Below are 21,488 nucleotides of genomic sequence, written 5' to 3'. Positions count from 1 at the left end.
TTGAGCACCATGTACTTACTTATAAATTGCCTAGACATATGAATTGTGCAAACACTAGAATTTGCAAACACAAATTATGGCACACAACAAATCATGATAGGAGTGCAGGACAAAAGCAGGCTATAAAAATGGTTACATATTTAGCAGATACACTTCAATGCAGACGTGGTGACGTATTTCATTTGGAACAATTCAGAAAATACACACACCTAAAACAATAGGATCTTACAGAATACAGGGAATATAGATAGGTAATCAATGGCATTGGTAAAAGTAGGTAATGTTAGAAAAAGGCTAGCGTAATCCTTAATCTTGTACCTTACAGGCACTAAATACAAAAGCATGAAGGTCATGTTGAATGTTTACAATATCTTTAGCAAATCATAGTTGGCTACTGCATTTTAGGCCACTCAAATAAGGATATAAAAGAAAGTATTGACTAGGAACAAAGTGATTGGTTTTCATAAAGAAGTTAAGGGCTTTTCGCACCAGATTTGAGGAGGCAGAGAAGTGACCTTTTAGAGGCTTCTAAGATTTTGTGAGGTCAGGTTACCTCTGCTGTTTGACGGCAAATGTAAGTTAATACAGAAATAATTAATAATTTAGAAAACAATATTTCAGATCGGTGAGAACGTGAACTCCTCAGGGTATTATTCACTGCCCCTATTCTGTGCATGCTTTGCAGACCATGGATACCATAGGAACAGGAGTCAGCCATTCAGCCCCTCAACCCTGTTCTACTATTCAATGAGATCATGGCTGATCTGTGACCTAACTCCATATACCTGCTTTGGCCAATTCCCTAATATTTTAGTGTGATAAAAATATATGTATCTCAGACTTAAAGTTAACAACTGACCTAGAGTCAACTGTTGTTTCTGTGTAGAAGTGCTTCCCAATACCTCCTGAACAGTCTGGCTCTAATTCTCAGACTATGCCTTTGGTTCTAGAATCTTCAATCTGTGGAAATGGCTCATCTTTACCTATCCTGTCTTTTCCTGTTAATATCTTCTAAATTCTAGAGAAAACAGGTCCAATTTTTATAATTCCTCCTTATAACTTAACCCCTCAAGTTCAGGTACCATTCCTGTAAACCTAAAGTTTACTCTCTCTAAGGTCAATATATCCTTCCTAAGGTGTGGTACCAAATCTGCTCTCACTACTCTAAGTTGCGTCCAACCAGAATTCTGTGTAATTACAGCATAACTTCTGCATCCTTGTTTTCCTGTAGTTACAAGACCAACATTCCATTAGCTTTGCTGATTATTTTCTGCACCTGTTTGTGTAATTTAAAGATGTATGCACCTGAATTCCTCCAAGACTCTTTCAGCATCCACCGAATTTAACTTCATACCATCTGACATATCCTTTTTAGTCCAAAATGGACAATTTCAAATTTCTTACATTGAAATGCATCCGCCAGTTTTACCCTTTCACCTAATCTATTCCTTTGTTATTTTATGCTATCACCTACATTATCAAAAGTATGGTAAGTCTTGAATTTGAGAAAGCCTCTAATGCCATTCATTGTATAAAACAAAACAGGATTGCAACAAAAATATAACTTTTTTTTGAAGAAAATAGATTCAGGGAAACTCCATTTTATTTAGGTTAGGTTTTATGAATAAATTTAGCATAAACCTGATAAAGGCTGGATTAAGGATGGTTCCAGAGCCGAGGAACTTCAGTTGTGACAAAGGATTGACGGAAGTCAGTACTGGCTTCCTTGGAGAAAAGAAAGATGAGAGGAGATTTCAGAAGTTTTCAAAATCTTGCAGGATCTGAACAAAGTAGATAGGGAGAAACTATTTCCGCTTGTGAAAAGATCAAGAATGAGGGGGAACAGGTATGAGGTAATTGATAAATGAAGCTAAAGTGACATGAGGAAAAACATTTTCATACACCAAATGGTTAAGGTACAGAATGCACTGCCTGAGAGTTTGATAGAAGTGGGTTCAATTGAGGAATTCAAAAAGGAATTAAGACTTATCTAAAAGAATGCGCAGGGTTACAAGAAAAAGGCAGGCAAATGTCAAAGTGAATTGCTTATTTGGAGAGTTGGTGCAGATAGATGAATGGCCACCTTTTACTTCATAAAACCTCTATTTCTGTGAAATCTTCCTGAGTTACAATTGGTTTCCAATGACTCTAGTCTCATCTTTCAAAACCTCGCTTTGATAATTTGTGAATACTGCCAAAGTGTTCAAGAAAAGAGGAAACAAAGCTAATTAAGATAAAGACAACAACACTCCCACACAACCTGTGTAACATAAAGTGTTTTGTTAAATGTTTAATGTAATTCAGAAATACATTTTGATATAGTAATCTTACACAAACTTTTCAACCACATCAGTAATGATTTCCTCTAGGAGCTAAGGCTTTAGCAGAAAGTAACCACTTTCCAGCTCGGTCCTGTTGGGAGGGGGTGGGAGAGGACAGGATGGGTTTTATTCTATTTTTGTTTCAGAACTTTCAACTATTCAGTGTAAAGAAAGCTACTATCAGTCCAAAAAGGACTAACTACAGAGACAGAGAAAACACAAACTGACCTACGCAGATCCAACCCCAAACTACATGGAGCGCTTCTGAAGAAATAAACAGAAAAATAAATTGGAGGTTTTTTGTCTTTTTTTTTGAACAAGGAAACATTACATACTAATTGTTTCTGTGCTAAAATTTAACTATTACATTTCCGCTTCCAAGGCTTGCGAAAGCAAGTAGACAGGTAAAGGGAAAAGCACACTTTAATTTACAGCTCAGTAACCTCCCAGCATCTCCGTGTTCTTCCCCCCCAAATTTACCAACGTTCTTGGTTCCTTCAAGAACAAAAACATTAATGTGTACAAAAAAGCCTGAATTGCAGGATTCTGTGAACACACAAGCATAACTCTTTAAAGAAATTAAAAAAAAACAGCACAACACAAATCCCGGTAATAACATTGGAAAAATGAGAAATGGGCGCTCTTTGCCTAAAAGTCCATTATAAGTCAAAGTCTGTTAATATTACAGCTGCTTTGAGATGCAATCCTGGCAAATTCTCCACTTGTAAGTTGCAAAATCTGACCTCTGTGCACTCATCCGCCAGAGTATAAAATGTGTATATGTGTAGGTGTGCAAGAGAGACAGACACTGGTAACTACAACCCAGAACTTCGTGCACACTGGCTGTACTGAATAGACAAGTCCCATGGGAAAATTGAAGTGCCTTGCTGAGTTATTCTAGAGACAGAGAGCAAGTTTCACTCATCAATATGATGAGACTCTGCATCCCAAACTGAAAATCAGCAGCTTCTCAGTTTAACGGTGTGAAATCCATTAATTCAGACAAAACACAAGAATAGGAAGGCACAGGCCGCCAGTGAGCTGTGCTGGGCCCAGTCTGGAGTTCATCTTCAACACTGCCTAAAAAAAACACTGGTCTGGGGTGTCCACAGAGGTGCCTGCGAGACCCTGGAGCAGAAACCTTGCAAGCGGATTAGTTCCAATGTTGCTATGTGCTTCCTGTAGTCTGTTTGTCATCTGTGTCACATGGGCCTGCATCGACAAGAAAATAAGCATTAGCTGATAAGTTTCCACTGCATTTGTAACAATAAAATTTTTTCCAAAACTTTCCAATTTAATGATTTCATATATTTGAGATAATGATTTAGCAAAATAGGTCATTGGGATGATTTTTTAAAATCTACTTCCTCAATTAAAAAAACGTAAAAAATTGTTTTATTCTCAAGTGAATCAAGCCAAGTCGATCATTTTAGAATGTAGAGCAGCTATTAACTGATAGTCTAGCTTGGCAAACAAAAATAATCAATTATCTGAATCTGGTGCAGAAATAATAATTTGAATAAGAATTGTGACAGGTACAAGGAAACGTGGGACGAATATGTAGAATACTCACAGGCAGTTTTATTTTTTAAATGATTAGTTCAAACAACCGTTGAGAAACAGACTGGGAAGGTTTCAGATACTCAATGATACCTCTAAAAAGTCTAGAATATTTTAATTAGTCAAATAATTTAGAAACAATGGAAGGACAAGAAAGAATAGGGAGGACTTTTCAATGTACAATGTACAATTTCACAATCGTGTAAAGGGCACTCATTATTATAGACGATATCATAGCCAATTTGCATTCAGCAAGTTCATACAAACAGCAATCTGAAAATTGTGAGGTAATTTCATAAAATTATTTTTGGCGGTGGGATAGGATACCAGGAAACACTTCATTGCTTTACTTTAAAATAACCCAGAATTCAGCAAAAAGGCAAAGAGGATCTCTATTTATTATTCCACTTGAAAAATAATACATCCATAATGTAATACTCCATGAGTACTGAAACTGAATGTCAGCCTGGACATGGAGGTCTAAGGAATATGATTTAGACTTGCAGCTTTCTAATTCTCAGGCAAGAATGTTACAGTCAGCCACTATGAAGTGCACACATCTTGTAGTGTTGCAACAAAGGCCTTATTTGGCTCATCAAACCACAAACTCAGTCAGCAGGCTTATGTATCTAATCTTTAGCAAACGTTATACATCTTAATTTCGCGTGGTCTCTTAGCAAACAGCACAGATCTTTCAACACAGAAACAGGTCTTTTGATCCATGAGATCTGCCCTAATGTTTTTCTTCACATGTACCAATATTATTTCCACACTCCTGTTCTATTCCCTTAAGCTTTAATATTACTTTTAAAAAAAGTTACGATCAAAATTGTTGCTTTTAAAAAGAATGCACTCTTCTTAGAGGTGATTTGTTACACAGAATTCCACAGTCTTCTAAACTTCATTTTAACGCGAGTATTTTAAAATTGTGCCTTTTGATCAATATCTCTCCCAGCAACAAGCATAATCCATCATTGAGAATAATTCACAATTTGAATACTTATTAACGCTCAACCTTTATTTCTTCAGTAAATAAAACTTGTCTCGTCAAAAACATAATTTTTCATAGCCCTATATTATTCCAAGTGGAGCTCCTCAGAAAAGTATTCTTTGCTTAACTAGCCTCAAATGGACAGAGTGAGCAATGACTTATGCTCAGTAATCAACCTCATTATCAATCCCTCAAAAACTGTGCCATCCTGCAGCAGGACCTGGAAAACAATGACAGCTGTGCAAACACGTGAGATCAATAACGTGGCTACAAGAGTAGTGGCTGGTTAATCTGCTCATTTCCAGCTAATTCAAGGCTCAAGTCAGGGAGATGATGAAATTATCACATTGTTTGGTGGTGCAATTCCTGCAAAAAAAAAATTGGGAAAAATGGCATGACTTAGTTTAGGACAGTTTGCTTCATCAGTGATCCTGCAATTGGATTCAATTATTACTCTTCACTGCAGAAGATATGTGGTTAGATCATGTATCATCTATACAGCATGAGGTCCAGCAGTTTACTGAGATTATCATGTCAACAGCTTCTCCCACAAACCCAACTAACACTACCTGGATCCAGGAAAAGTCATCAGTATTTATTATCAGCCATCATCATACTTACCACTTGTTGCTGTTGCAGGAACAATAACCTCATCGTCATCATCACTATCTTCCTCATTTGACTGTGTTACCCCTGCCTCTGAGACTATGCATGGAGGTTCTGGCTCCTGCTCACAACGACTTCGCAATGCCAAAATGCGGTGATGTAGTGCTGCATATAGCTGCCCTGCATCCTTTGAACTGGCCTGTGAGGAATTCAAAACAGTCCAAACCTTCAGATTACATAAGCAGCTTTCTTGATTTAAACAATAACATCGGTAACAGAGTCAAGGTTATGACAACAGTACAATGGAGTCAAATAATTTATCTTGATTTGAGAATAATTATACGATTTTTAATCAGTCTCAAGATTATATCAGTGGATCAAACAGATTACTCACTTATAATAGTGGAAGAAGGAACTTCAGTTCCATTCATGTTTGCACTCGAGAGTGTAATTTTACAGGTTTTACAATCAAAGTTGAGACACAGAATACTTTTCATATTGTAGTATTAGCAGGGAGCACTCCCAGGATAAATTTCCTGGATAGGTGCCAAGTATATCCACTACCCAAGCAAACCTTCTGATTTAGCATAGATTAGTACATGTAAATTTCCCTATGGATTACCCAAAAATGTTTCTTGTTCTACGCCTCAAGCAACCACCATTTACAGGACAAAAATTATGATTCCTCTTGCTACAAAACATTCATTTTAATGAGGACCCAATTTACTAACAAATCCGGCATAATCACGAACTGTTAAACCATATCCACTAATCCAATGAAATAAACAAACTGAGCTTTATCATTGCCCCACATTCGTGGCAGTAGTGGAAGCAGTGCCAGAGTTTGGGGGTGGGGGTAAAGAGAGAAAGAGAGGGGAAAGAGAAGAGAGAGAGAGAGAGAGAGAGAAGGTGGGGAGCGGAGAGGGAAGGGAAGGAGAGAACAGTGGGGTTGGGGGGGGAGCAGAGAGAGACAGGGTAACAAGAGGGGGAGCTGGGGGAACACAGAGGGAAGGGGAGGGGAGAGGGAAGGAGGGAGCAGAGGGTGGGGGGAGCAAAGAGAGGGAGGGAGGTTGGGCGGCAACAGAGCTGGGAGAGGGAGGGGGTGACAAAGAGGGGGCAGGGGAGAGAGAGAGAGAGAGAGAGAGAGAGGGGGCAGGGGAGAGAGAGTGAGAGAGAGAGAGAGAGTGAGAGAGAGAGAGAGAGAGAGAGAGAGAGAGAGTGTGAGTGAGTGAGTGAGTGAGTGAGTGAGTGAGTGAGTGAGAGAGAGAGAGAGAGAGAGAGAGAGAGAAGGGGAAAGGGGGAGAGAGAAGGTGGCAGAGAGAAAGTGAGCGAGAGAGGGGGAAGAGAGAGAGTGTAGGCGGGAGAGAGAGGACACGGGGGAGAGAAGACAGGGGAAGAGAGAGGGCTTTGATTTGTCTACTTCAATGCCTTCCTTCCCCTTCTGGTTGTTATTACTTTTCTTGAAGATTTTGAAACATTACAGTGGATTTTTGTGCAGACAACCAGCAGACTAAAAGACTGAAGTTCGAGTTCTTGCAATATATAAAAATGATGCACTACTGACAGACATACCGATATGAGAAAGACTTTGACACCCTGGTCCTCAGCATCCATGGCTGTGATTCGAATGCTCTTCTCACTTGCTTTATCAATTTGCATCTGGGCCCAGAGTTTAGTATTTAGAATTAATCGAAGGCTGCCCTGAGTCCGCATCACTATAACAAAAAGAAAAGCACTGAAAGTATAAAGTTAATGCTGTATTGACCACATATTGTAGAATAGCTCTTGTTATGTAGATATTGAAGCATTTTAAACAACTGAAATAAATACTTTATAATTCACTGGCAAAGATACCTTCGGATCATTACTTTACAAAGTGCTCTTAGCTCGCAACATTACAATTAGGCATTTCATACTCATACGTTCTGTTACAGTAAAGATGCAATGGGTTGATCATTTAGTTGATTATCATCTTCTGCATTCTTTGCATGGAGCTGTACTTCACTCAGTAAGAAATCAAAAACCTGGAAGAGTCAGCCTCCTGTTGAATTTCACATTTCATAGCTGAAGTGTTTTACATAGTCCCCTGAGTTGTACTCATGTTTGCACACTAAAAACCACTTTGCATCAATGTTGAAGCAGCAGTCTAACAAAATCTTTTGAAAGAAATTAAAGCTCCATATTAACTATGGGGCTAAAAAATGAGAATAACTGCCTTTCAAAACAATTATATTTTTTGTGTCATCGTCTACCTCCAATACGGTTCTTCCTTTGCTCAAGTCTTTGTCATCTGTACATACCATAAGAACTAATGTCCAAATATTCACATACGCTGATACTTTGTTTTCTATCAACAGTATTCAACTGCAACGTTTCTTCTTGAACCATACACCTATTTGTTTTTTTACAGCAAGCTGCTTTGTGCAATACCTTAATGAATGCTGTCCAAAAATCCATTTACACTAAAACCATTTATCAACCTAAAATTATTCAAAAAAATCAAATTGCCTTTACCAAATCGATACCAGATGTTGTCAATTACTTATTTCACTTTGAAATCCAGGACCTTGCTCTCCATGAATATTTAGACTTTCTCCACAACTGAAACAGTTCACAATTTCAAAACTAACCATACTAATTTTCCTTGTCAGTGTTATTAGCTGTCTACCCAGTACATCATGATTTCTTCCAAGCTGTTTAAATCTCTGAAGATTAACATCTAACATCAGTTAATAATAATTTATAATCTCATCTTTTTCCTTCAACAATTCACACTCTTGGCCTTTAATGTCATACATTATTTTCTCTTTTGTAGCACCCCTTTTTCCTTCAATCCTTGATGAAATACAAGTTATACACAGGTTTAATATTTTGCACTTTATTAAGAGTCTTATCTCTCTTACACTTCTATCAGAAGTGATCCTACACAGGAAAATACACTCGACACACAGAAAATATTTTCTCCCTGCAGCTAAAGAATTATTGAAGAAAACACAATCATGATAAAAACATGGCTGTCTGAAAGTGGAGCACAAAGTCCATTAACCCAGAAACACATGTAAGCTATGCAGCCTCTCAAAACTGTTCTGACACTCATCTAGATTGTGACTGATTTATATCTCAACTTACATATATTTTGGACAGCAGTAACTTGTATGATCCTAAATAATTCTGTCTCTAATTTTAAAGTTATACCCACCTGTTCAGGATTTCTCCATCAGTGAAAATCAGTGCCTTATCGAATCCCTAAATTGTTTTAAACCCTGAATCTTCTAAACTGAAGGGATTATAAATCAAGTTTGTGTGACTGTCATTGTAATCTAAGCCAATGAACTGTGGTATCATCCCAGTGAGTGTGATGATGAAATGGCTCACTAAGTTCTGATACAGCAAATATCCCAAGTGACAAAAGCAATTCTGGAGTTAAGTGTACAGTCTTCCGCGAGTCTCACCTGTATCGCCAGCAGCTGAGAGTAACTAGAATAGGAGTAAAAGATATATTGCTGAACATCTATTACTTTTATAGTAGCACAAAACAAAAAGAGCATGATCAGTACCAACAATGACAATGTTTTCAAACTGAACTTCAAACATTGTGGTACAATGTGGTTGAAGCTCTATCAAGCAATTGAAAGATGCAGTAACTAATAGAACCATCCTGGAAGAACAAAATGTTTTGTATCCTCAGTATAGTTTTGCACCTAATCCATGGGAAACTTCTCAAAATATTGCTAGACCATAAGAACACAATCTCAGACCCAAACTCAGCTTCCTCACCATGAACACATTCTCAGGTCGTCTCCTGATGGCATGTCAAAAGATTAGCATTTGCATATGCTTTGGTTATAATATAAAAAGCATTCAAAATTTAATCCAAACTAAGCTGCCATTTCTGAGTTTTAATCCAATTTCTATGTTAAGCCTCTTTTCAAGGAAAGTCTGCAGTGCTAGACAATTTCACAGTAACATTGTGTTTTGAATCTGTTTGAGGTGATAATCCATACTATGGTAAACTCATGGCATTGTATGGCTCCAGTATGTCATACCATAAGTTGTCAAGACTGTTTAGCTGAAATTCACTTAATATATTGTTCACGAAGAATACTGCATATCTGCTTGAATTCACTTTACAAGTACCTCGCAGCTGGTTGAAAAAAATATACTTAGGAACTGTGGAAGACCACAAGACTTGTGTGATCTAGGTTACTTCTTTAAAAAGATTGCAGGCCTGATCAAAATTTTATATCCATATTACAAGAAAGAAAAGGTTTCAGAATACAACCCTTTTAAGCTGGATAGCAATTATCTACAACACACTATGCTATTTTTAATGTTTGCAAAACAATAACATCAATTAAGGTAGATTTTAATCCAAATTTGTATGGAGGATACGAAAACAAAAATATTTCAGCAGGTAAGGAAAATGGAGTAATCAAGACCCTTCTCCCCATGCATAGCTTTACAAAGGATACAAATCTATTCTCTCTTGTAGCTGTTACCCGCACAATAAGTTTTCGCAATTATACATATAAATTATTTCCCCAGTCCAACCATAGTATGTTACATAGAATAAAACAATAAGTAATTCTACAATTGTCTTTGAAAATTTTTCTCTGCCTAACACTTCAACAGTTGGGGCTACTGAGGTCAATTGCAGGACTGCTCCAATTGCGTTCAGCGAACTCAAGACTGGATGGGAATCAAACATGTGATTTAGTTTATGTGCATGAATAATGTGCTCTGCATTGGGAAGTACAGGTACAAATTATTTGGTTAGGATGTGCGTGTTTCGGGTTCTTGAAGTACTTACAGAAGAAAAATCAAAACAGAATTCAGGCCATCATTTTTATGAGGTACTGTAATGCTTAGAAAACTAAAATTTCTATTTTTATAGATTATAAGCATTCATTAACAAAAAAACTATTACAAACAGCAAGAGTCACTAAATATCAGTGTTTAACAGAAAGTACAGAAAATGCACTCATACCTAGCCTTGACTGCAAGGCTCCATCATCAGCAGATGCCATATCGTTGAGTCTCAAGAGACCTCTTCCCCTTTCTACCCAGGATTGTGATGTCTTGTCGAACACAAATAACTTGCATTGAATCTGAAATTAATCAAGAATATTCTGAAGCTAAGAAATATTTCCTTCTCATACTTGCTAAGGAATTCTTTGTTTTTAACAGATACAGTAGAATAGCAAGTACGTTCATGGACTAGTGATCTGGAGACAGGAATTCAAATCTCACCAGGAAAGCTGGAGAATTTAAATTCAGTTAATTAAGCAAATCTGTCTAAAACTATCAGACTGTATTGTAGCCTATCTAGTTCATTTATGTTCTTTAGGGAAGGAAATCAGCTGTGCTTACCCAGTCAGGCCTGTAGATAATAGACAATAGGTGCAGGAGTAGGCCATTCAGCCCTTCGAGCCTGCACCGCCATTCAATATGATCATGGCTGATCATTCCTAATCAGTATCCGCTTCCTGCCTTATCTCCATAATCCTTGATTCCACTATCTTTGAGAGCTCTATCCAACTCTTTCTTAAATGAATCCAGAGACTGGCCCTCCACCCACCTCTGGGGCAGAGCATTCCACACAGCAACCACTCTCTGGGTGAAGAAGTTTCTCCTCATCTCTGTCCTAAATGGTCTACCCCGTATTTTTATGCTGTGTCCTCTGGTTCGGCACTCATCCATCAGCAGAAACATGTTTCCTGCCTCCAGAGTGTCCAATCCTTTCATAATCTTATATGTCTCAATCAGATCCCCTCTCAGTCTTCTAAACTCAAGGGTATACAAGCCCAGTCGCTTCAGTCTTTCAGTGTAAGGTAATCCCTCCATTCCAGGAATTGACCTCGTGAACCTACGCTGCACTCCCTCAAAAGCCAGAATGTCTTTCCTCAAATTTGGAGACCAGAACTACACGCAGTACTGCAGGTGTGGTCTCACCAGGGCCCTGTACAGCTGCAGAAGCACCTCTTTGTTTCTATACTCAATTCCACTTGTTATGAAGGCCAGCATGCTATTAGCCTTCTTCACTACCTGCTGTACCTGCATGCTTGCCTTCATTGACTAATGTACAAGAACACCCAGATCTCTCTGTACTGCCCCTTTACCTAAATTAATTCCATTGAGGTAGTAATCTGCCTTCCTGTTCTTGCCACCAAAACCAAAGTGGATAACCATACATTTATCATCTGCCATGCATCTGCCCACTCACCTAACTTGTCCAGGTCACCCTGTAATCTCCTAACATCCTCATCACATTTCACCCTGCCACCCAGCTTTGTATCATCAGCAAATGTGCTAATGTTATTGCTGATACCATCTTCTATGTCAGTAACATATATTGTAAAAAGCTGTGGTCCCAGCACGGATCCCTGCGGTACCCCACTGGTCACTGCCTGCCATTCTGAAATGGAGCCGTTTATCACTACCCTTTGTTTCCTATCAGCCAACCAATTTTCAATCCAATCTCGTACTTTGCCCCCAATACCATGTGCCCTAAGTTTACTCACTAACCTCCTATGTGGGACTTTATCAAAAGCTTTCTGAAAGTCCAGGTACACTACATCTACTGGATCTCCCTCGTCCATCTTCAGAGTTACACCCTCAAAAAATTCAAGAAGATTAGTCAAGCATGATTTCCCCTTCATAAATCCATGCTGACTCTGTCCTACTTAAAAAAGCTTTTACTATCCTTTATATTATTGGCCAGTTTACCTTTGTACCTCATTTTCCTCTGCGTATTTCCTGCTTAGTAATCCTCTGTTGTTTTTTAAAAGCTTCCCAGTCCTCTGTTTTCCCACTTATCTTTGCTATGTTATACTTTTTCTCTTTTAACTTTATATGTTTCTTAACTTCCCTCGTCAGCCACAGCCGCCCATGCCTCCTCCAGGGATCTTTCTTCCTTTTAGGAATGAACTGATCCTGCAACTTCTGCATTATACACAGAAATATCTGCCATTGTTCCTCCACAGTCATCCCTGCTAAGGTATTGCACCATTGAACTTTGGCCAGGTCCCCCCTCATAGCTCCATAGTTCCCTTTATTCAACAGAATACTGTCACTTCCGACTGTACCCTCTCCTTCTCAAATTGCAGATTGAAGCTTAATGTATTATGGTCACTACTTCCCAATGGCTCCTTCAGTTTGAGGTCTCTGACCAATTCTGGATCGTTACACAATACTAGATCCAGAATTGCCTTCTCCCTGGTCGGCTCCAGCACCAGCTGCTCTAAGAATCCATCTCTGAAGCACTCCACAAAGTCTCTTTCTTGAGGTCCAATACCATCCTGATTCTCCCAGTCTACCTGCATGTTAAAATCCCCCACAACAACTGTAGTAACATCTTTACCACAGGCCAATTTCAGCTCCTGATTCAACTTACATCCGACATCCAGACTACTGTTTGGGGGCCTGTAGATGACTCCCAAGAGGGTCTTTTTACCCTTAGTACTTCGCAGCTCTATCCACACTGACTACATCCCCTGACTCTAGGTCCCCCCCCGCACAAGGGACTGAATATCCTCCCTTACCAACAAGGCCACCCCATCCCCTCTGCCCGTCAGTCTGTCCTTATGATAGCACGTGTAGCCTTGAATATTCATTTCCCAGGCCCTGTCCACTTGAAGCCACGTCTCAGTTATCTCCACAATATCGTATCTGCCAATTTCCAAAAGAGCCTCAAGCTCATCCATCTTATGTCTAATGCTTCGTACGTTCATATACAGTATTTTTAATTTGTTACTGCTCTCACCCTTCCCATCAACCCCTATTTCACTCAACCTTACAGCATGATCCCTTTCCGAGTTTTCTGCCTCATTGATACAGTTGTCTTTCTTGACTTCTCTTGTTCTAACTTTTCCTTCAATTTCCTCTTTATACATCCAGTTTGTCCCCTCCCCCCCGCTACTTAGTTTAAATGTAGCAGTGTTGTAGTAGAAAACCTGCCTGTATGCAATTGCTGGCCTGCAACAAAATGGTTAATTCTTAATGATCCTCACAAATGGCGACACCAAGCTGGGTTCCGAGAAGGTAACAACTCCCCCAAGCATTAGTTTCTTACTTATAAGTAGTTTACATTTTTATAGCCAATGAAGCTGTGAGCAACCTGCTGATAAGTTCCAAACTGTTGCCTAACAAAACGCATGCACCTTCAAGGGAACACTGTTAGCAAGCCATTCAATTTAGGTCAAAGGCAATTAGGAACTTGCAATAAATGTTGGCTGGCCTTAGCAGTGATGCCTATATCCCATAATAAAAACAAAATAAATGCTATTAGGGAAAAAATTTCAAATCCAATGAAATAACTGGAAATTATTAACCAATCCAAAAGCAACCTTTCACCAAACTGCCAGTCATTACAAAATCTGCTTATTTCTAACTTGAAATAATGAGTTAGTCATAAAGTCAGGACAGAAACAGACATGTCATTCCAACAAGTCCATGCCGAACATAATTCCAAACCAACCAGTCTCACCTGCCTGCTACTGACCCATATCCCTCCAAACCTTTCCTACTCAAGGACTTATTTAAGTGTCTTTAAACCCTGTAACTGTGCCAACATCTACCACTTCCTCAGGAATTGCATTCCACAGGCAAGCCATCCTGTGTAAAAAATGTACCCGTGTGCTTAAACCTCTCTCCTCCTACCTTAAAAATATGCTCCCTAGTCTTGAAATCCCCAACCTAAGGAAAAGACAACTAGCACTAACCCAATCCATACCATGATTTTATAGAACTCTATGCTCTTTCCACTGGTTCTTCTAAAGCTTCCTCATATTGAAGGCTCCTGTAAAGTGCCTGCCCATCACCTGGGCCTGCGCACTATGGAATCTAGCTGATATCAGAATCATTTCTGAAGCATTTTGATCAGTAACAAACATGTTTTCCCAACACAAAAGCACAATGAGTTGGAGTATACACCACAAACCTGATGTCACCACAGCAAAGTAGAAGGCATATGAAAGAGGCATGCAGAAAAACCTGATTCTGATAGTGTCACTCAGTTTTTGGATGTGTATCCACTTTTATATACATATGCTTATGGTCAACCAAAAGGACAGAGTGGGGTTAAGATATATAGTCTCCTTTTAAGTTGTTGACACTATACAATATCCAAATTAATGTCATACATCTTCCCACAATCAATTGTTTTTGTAGCCTCATTTTAGTTGTATGTCTCACTGAGAGGAGGCAACAGTAGGCAGATAGATTGATGGAACAAGAAAAGTGCATTAATACCTTTAAGTCAGATGGGCAAGTATGGAAGTAGCTTTGAATATGGAACTGAATCTACATTCAAAGGGAGATTATATCAAATGTGGTTATCCAACACTATTCCTCACTCTTTCAGTCTCTTATAGTGTATTAAAAGTGTTACACAGACCTAGTGATAAACGTAGAAGTGCTATGTATACATTTCGTATGTTGATTCCAATGTCAAAATGGTCACTCTGAACTATTAGGCTTATAAGTTACATTTACATGTAATCAATATGTGCACTTTAAAACACACCAAGTGGTGATGTAAATGTAGGGAAGGCAAAAGCACGACTAGAACTTCTGGATATCTCAAGAGAGAACTGAGAATTATTGTCAATTTGACTACTTGTAAAATATAAAACAATCACTATATTTAAAGATTTACAGTTCATACAATTTGACACTAATTCTCCTTCTCCATCTGTTTCTTTTGATGGTTCCTACAGCACCAATCTAAAAGACTTATTCACCTGTATCCTTCATCTGCCATAAATAATTTTGGATGGGATATTCAATGATCAGTTTGATATACTTTCCCTTTGTCTCTCACACACATTTTATGAAAAGATGACCAGTGCATATAAAAACCTATTTGCCTACTTCAGGATGATTCCAGCTGTCTTGGGTTCTAAAAGATTCATTAGTTTAAAAACTCACTGAATTCAGCAAAGGTTATGGGGATTTCTCCAATTATTGACATTATAAAGTGATTTAACAAGTACTACAAGATTCACTAGCACTGAGTATTGATTCTAAAGAGGGTAATTTTAGTTGGATGAATGTATCCTGGCTCCTACCGGTCTCTCTGAATGGAACCTATCAACAGAGAACCATTGTATATAAATGGGCATTCTTAGCAAATAGCTGTCGAGCTCTTCGTGTGAACAGAGCTGGTTCAAATAGCTCATGGACTGCCTTTTGCCTGCTCATAATCTGAAGACGTGTGCAGGGAACATGAGTACACACAGAACATCCGGCCCATTTTGCTTGCGACCAGCCACACTTCAATAAATCAGGAAATGGTCACCTGACAGAAAGCCCACTTAAATCGTTAACCATACATTCTGAAGACTGTACCACCAAACTGTGCTAACTTTTAGAGTTTCACTACAGATTAGTCATCCTGTTCAAACATTTAAGTGTGTATCACACCAAAGTTTGTGCGAAGATTTGTAGCTCGGGTGCTCGTTGTTGTGGTTCTGTTCGCCGAGCTGGAAGTTCAGATGTGGCTGGGCTCCACACAATTCAGTCACTGTTCCACAGAGAAAATCAAACTATTCTATCAAGCAAAACATTGTTGTTAACCAATTGCAAAAGGGATGATCACCTTATTGGGATTGCATTCTGGATCCTCTAATAGTCAGAGGGATATTGAGAAACAAATTTGTAAGGAGATCTCAGCTATCTGTAAGAATAATAGAGTGGTTGTGGTAGGGGATTTTAACTTTCCAAACATAGACTGAGACTGCCATAGTGTTTAAGGGTTTAGATGGAGAGGAATTTGTTAAGTGTGTAGAAGAAAATTTTCTGAGTCAGTATGTGGATGTACCTACTACAGAAGGTGGAAAACTTGACCTACTCTTGGGAAATAAGGCAGGGCAGGTGACTGAGGTGTCAATGGAGGATTAAATTGGGGCCAGTGACCATAATTCTATTAGATTTAAAATAGTGATGGAAAAGAATTGATGTTCTAAATTGGAGAAAGGCCAATTATGACGGTATTAGGCAAGAACATTCAAAAGCTGATTGGGGGCAGATGTTCGCAGGTAAAGGGATTGCTGGAAAATGGGAATCCTTCAGAAATGAGATAACAAGAATCCAGAGAAAGTGTATTTCTGTTAGGGTGAAAGGAAAGGCTAGTAGGTATAGGGAATGCGTTGAGGTTTTGGTTAAGAAAAAGAAGGAAGCATATGTCAGGTATAGACAGGATAGATCAAGAGTATAAAGAAAGTAGGAGTATACTTACGAGGGAAATCAGGAGGGCAAAAAGGGGACATGAGATCGCTTTGGCAAACAGAATTAAGGAGAATCCAAAGGTTTTTACAAATACATTAAGAACAAAAGGGTAACTAGGGAGAAAACAGGGCCCCTCAAAGATTAGCAAAGCGGCCTTTGTGTGAAGCCACAGGAGATAGGGAAGTTACTAAACGAGTATTTTGCATCAATGTTTACTGTGAAAAAGGACATGGAAGATATCGAATGTAGGGAAATAGATGGTGACATCTTGAAAAATGTCCATAGAGGAAAAAGTGTTGGATGTCTTGAAATGCATAAAAGTGGATAAATCCCCAGGACCTGATCAGGTGTACCTTGGAACTCTATGGGAAGCTAGGGAAGTGATTACTGGGCCTCTTGCTGAGATATTTGTATCATCGATAGTCACAGGTGAGGTGCCGGAAGACTGGAGGTTGGCTAAAATGGTGCCACTGTTTAAGAAAGGTGATAAGGACAAGCCAGGGAAGTATAGACCAGTGAGCCAGACGTCGGTGGTGGACAAGTTGTTGGAGAGAATCCTGAGGGACAGGATGTACATGTATTTGGAAAGGCAAGGACTGATTAGGGATAGTCAACATGGCTTTGTGCGTGGGAAATCATGTCTCACAAACTTGATTGAGTTTTTTGAAGAAGGCCAGAGCAGTAGATGTGATCTATATGGACTTCAGTAAGGCGTTCGACAATGTTCCCCGTGGGATTCTGGTGAACAAGTTTAGATCTCATGGAACACAACGAGAACTATCCATTTGGATACTGAACTGGCTCAAAGGTGGTGGTAGAAGGCTGTTTTTCAGACTGGAGGCCTGTGACCAGTGGAGTGCCACAAGGATTGATGCTGGGTCCACTACTTTTCATCATTTATATAAATGATTTGGATGCGAGCGTAAGTAGGTACAGTTAGTAAGTTTGCAGATTACACCAAAATTGGAGATGTAGTGGAAGTGAAGAAGGTTACCCAGATTACAACAGGACCTTGATTAGATGGGACAATGGGCTGAGAAGTGGCAAATGGAGTTTAATTCAGACAAATGTGAGGTGCTGCATTTTGGGAAAGAAATCTTAGCAGAACTTATAAACTTAATGGTAAGGTCCTGGGGAATGCTGCTGAACAAAGAGACCTTGGAGTGCAGGTTCATAGCTCCTTGAAAGTGGAATCACAGGTAGAAAGGATAGTGAAGGTGGTGTTTGGTATGCTTCCCTTTATTGGTCAGAGTATTGAGTACAGGAGTTGGGAGGTCATGTTGCAGCCGTACAGGGCATATTTTAGGCCACTGTTGGAATCTTGCGTGCAATTCTGGTCTCCTTCCTATCGGAAAGATGTTGGGTAACTTGAAAGGGTTCAGAAAAGATTTACAGGGATTTGCCTGAGTTAGAGGATTTGAGCTATAGGGAGAGGTTGACTAGGCTAGGGCCATTTTCCCTGGAGGGTTGGAGGCTGAGGGGTGACCTTATAGAGGTTTATAAAATCATGAGGGGCATGGATAGGATAAATAGACAAAGTCTTTTCCCTGGGGTGGGGGAGTCCAGAACTAGAGGGCATAAGTTTAGGGTGAGAGGGAAAGATATAAAAGGGACAACGTTTTCATGCAGAGGGTAGTATGTGTATGGAATGAGCTGCCAAAGGAAGTAATGGAGGCTAGTACAATTGCAACATTTAAAAGGCATCTGGATTGGTATATGAATAGGAAGGGTTTGGTGGGATATAGGCCCGGTGCTGGCAGGTGGGACTAGATTGGGTTGGGATAACTGGTCGGCATGGACAAATTAAACCAAAGGTTCTGTTTCTGTGTTGTACATCTCAGTGATTCTATTTAATGACTGTCTCAAGACTTCACATTGATATCAACAGAACCAGATAACTCATTATTTCTAATGAAAGGTAAGGTCCAAGTGCATCAAAAGCCTTTTATCCTACACCATACAGATGACTGGTGCTCTCAAGATAAACATGTAACACTAAATAATGTCAGCAAAACATTTAGGAATGATTATCCAAATTCGCAAGTGTACCAATGGAAAACTCAAGCCTGAACCTACAAGACGCATGATCTGGACTTGAATATTTAAAGAAGAAAGATGATCATCCTAACGCACTGATTACGTCAATAAAATAAAAATGGATAAAATTTGAAAACTCAAGATTTACAACACTGACCATATAGATCTCTAAAACTCAGTGGAAATTTGAAGAGATCTCCTAGAGTTTCAGAAAAAAAACTTTACCAAGGACTACAGGGCAATATTACGACATGTTGCAACTTCTTAGTGAAGCCAAAGAATGGACTGGTACGGATGACAAAATAATGGAACAAAAATTCAGACGTGTTACCAGGGATGGTTGGTAAGTAGTAGATACTTGAGATTAACATTAATCTTACATGGAATCAAACTCTTAAAAGAAAACATTTTAAACACTAAACAAAATATGAAGGGAAATGGAATTGAGGAAGGTGATTGGGGTTAAAATAGTCAGACCTGCCTTGGCCAACAAAATTGCAAATGAGAGTCAATGAGCTATTTGAACTATTTCTGTTCACTTGAAGACCTAGACAGCCATTTGCCACTTTGATACTTCTCAGAAGTAATCTTGGAAATAGATTTCTAGGACAGCTACAAAGAGAGAGATTAATTAAAAAAAAACAAATAAAATGTAATCGAGACAATTGAGTAGAATGGACAGCACTAATCAAGAATTAGTCAAATTAAATGCAAATAATAGGTTTTCTGGAGTTTTAAATCACATACCTGCAGGACATTACTCTCAGCTTCTTCACCAGTGATAACTTCCACCTTTTCCAACAAACATTTCTTGGCTGTTGCTTTGGTGTAAGCAGCTGCTGATTCCTCTAGTGATTCAGTCACATTGTTTGCTAGAATTAAACAAAGATAATTACTCCTTGCATATATTTGAGGTTTCACTGGACCCCATAATGCTCCAAACCAATTCAGTTTTCAAATGCCATAAATTTCAAATTTTGTTCTATAAATAAATGCAGCAATGATCTGTGCTCACACCACTCCATAAAACAAATTAAAATCCTACAATGTTAGCATATAAAATATACTGTATTAAAGGTCTGGAAACTAAAACTAAACACTGTAAATGTTGAGGAACTGAAATGAAAACAAAATGCTGGAAATATTCAGGAGGTCAGAGAGCAGCTTGAAGTTAAAAGTAGAATTGATATTTCAGGTCAATAATAACTTGTGTTTTGATTAATATTATCAACTTAAAATATTTTCTTCTCTTCACAAGCCTTGCCTGCACTGCTGAGTATTTGCAGTAGTTTCTGTTTTTATGAAATACGAATAATATCCCATACCTAACCAGTCAGTAGCTTTCTCAGATGTAGCTTCCGGTAATGGTTCAGGAAGAGATCCTGATGGAACAGGTACATTTTCTCCAAATAGCTGCTCTTTGTTGCTTTCAATGCTCACATCACCTGCTCGTGGTAAGCTCTGTAAATATAATGAATAATTCTAGGTACATTACTGATCATCTCTTCGCAATATTACAATCTTAAAAATCACAACACCACGTTATAGTCCAACAGGTTTAATTGGAAGGCACAGTAGCTTTCGGAGCGCCACTCCTTCAACCACCTGATGAAGGAGCGGCGCTCCGAAAGCTAGTGTGCCTTCCAATTAAACCTGTTGGACTATAACCTGTGTTGTGTGATTTTTAACTTTGTACACCCCATTCCAATACCAGCATCTCCAAACCATATTACAATCTATTTTCAAATACAGCAAATGATTACAACCTGTCAGCCACCAATTAATGTCCATACCATGTTAAGCTACTAAAATCTTCAAACTATTCAACAGATCTACTCCAAATATGTCAACTTATATATGTTAGTGACTGTCTTCTACTTGACACTTGCCATCATGCAATAATCGATACAAAGTGAAGAGGATATACGAATTAAAATGTTTAATTTGCTGTACTCACCAATACCCGCTCACTCATGTTCTCCCCAAACACAAACTTGGCACTTCGTGCATTACTATCTGCATTTTCTCCAGAGTCCAACAGACTGTAGTTGACAAATAAAAATAAATAAATATATAATTTCCAACAAATTGGGCAGAAATATATCAGGTGCAATCAGCATGGTTAAGTGCAAAGAACTACACATTTGAAGAATTGCAGAGGGAAGAGCAGATACATTTAATTAATGGTGTCAAACTCTTTCTAGAAGAGTTAGGAAGTGTATTAGATTGGGAATCAGGCTCAGTATTTAATGGAAGAACATACAAATTAAAAGGAGTAAACCTTCAGGCCTTTGAACCTGCTGCAGTTGATCTGATTGTGGTCTCAACTCTACATATCTACTACTCAGTTAACCTTTAAATCCCTTGTTTAACAAGCCTTGAAAATATTCAAGGCACTACTTTCATCATTATTTGGGGAAAAAAGTTCCAAAAAACATGAACTTTGAGGGAAAAGAAATCCTCATTTCAATCAAAATAGAGGACCCCTTATTTTTAAACAGTATCCCGCATGTCCAGTAATCAATGAAGTAAAGAGAATGGTGAATTAATCAGGTCGATGTCATTTACAATACTCTGCTATGGCTACACCATGTTCTGGTTATGATACATCTTAACTCAGTCTTTGTTCACACTGCTGACAAAGATGAACTTCTAGAGCCTGAAATTTCCCAAGGAGAGGCTGGAAAGAATTAGACACTGACTCTTCTCAGGCTAAGCATATAGGAACACAAGATAGCATGAGAAAT

The 21,488-nt window shown here is 38.7% G+C and overlaps 1 protein-coding gene across 3 annotated transcripts in view; it reads right to left on the bottom strand.

Moving 5' to 3' along the window:
- Window positions 1-2,263: 2,263 nt before the first annotated feature.
- Window positions 2,264-21,488, bottom strand: part of ranbp3b (RAN binding protein 3b) — a 107,518-nt gene continuing 88,293 nt past the window's right edge. For all 3 annotated transcript variants that reach the window (XM_060846084.1, XM_060846085.1, XM_060846086.1), the window contains 7 exons: window positions 20,699-20,783; window positions 20,067-20,202; window positions 19,489-19,613; window positions 10,466-10,586; window positions 7,051-7,193; window positions 5,494-5,677; window positions 2,264-3,533 (listed from right to left, as the gene is read on the bottom strand). In XM_060846084.1, coding sequence (XP_060702067.1) covers window positions 3,490-3,533; window positions 5,494-5,677; window positions 7,051-7,193; window positions 10,466-10,586; window positions 19,489-19,613; window positions 20,067-20,202; window positions 20,699-20,783 — 838 coding nt within the window. In that variant the 3' untranslated portion in view covers window positions 2,264-3,489. The remainder of the gene's footprint in view (window positions 3,534-5,493; window positions 5,678-7,050; window positions 7,194-10,465; window positions 10,587-19,488; window positions 19,614-20,066; window positions 20,203-20,698; window positions 20,784-21,488) is intronic.

The sequence above is a fragment of the Hemiscyllium ocellatum genome, chromosome 28, assembly GCF_020745735.1.
Source record: "Hemiscyllium ocellatum isolate sHemOce1 chromosome 28, sHemOce1.pat.X.cur, whole genome shotgun sequence".
NCBI lineage: Eukaryota > Metazoa > Chordata > Chondrichthyes > Orectolobiformes > Hemiscylliidae > Hemiscyllium > Hemiscyllium ocellatum.
The sequence above is the reverse complement of the archived record's forward strand: the minus strand, read 5'-3'. Positions and strand labels throughout refer to the sequence as shown.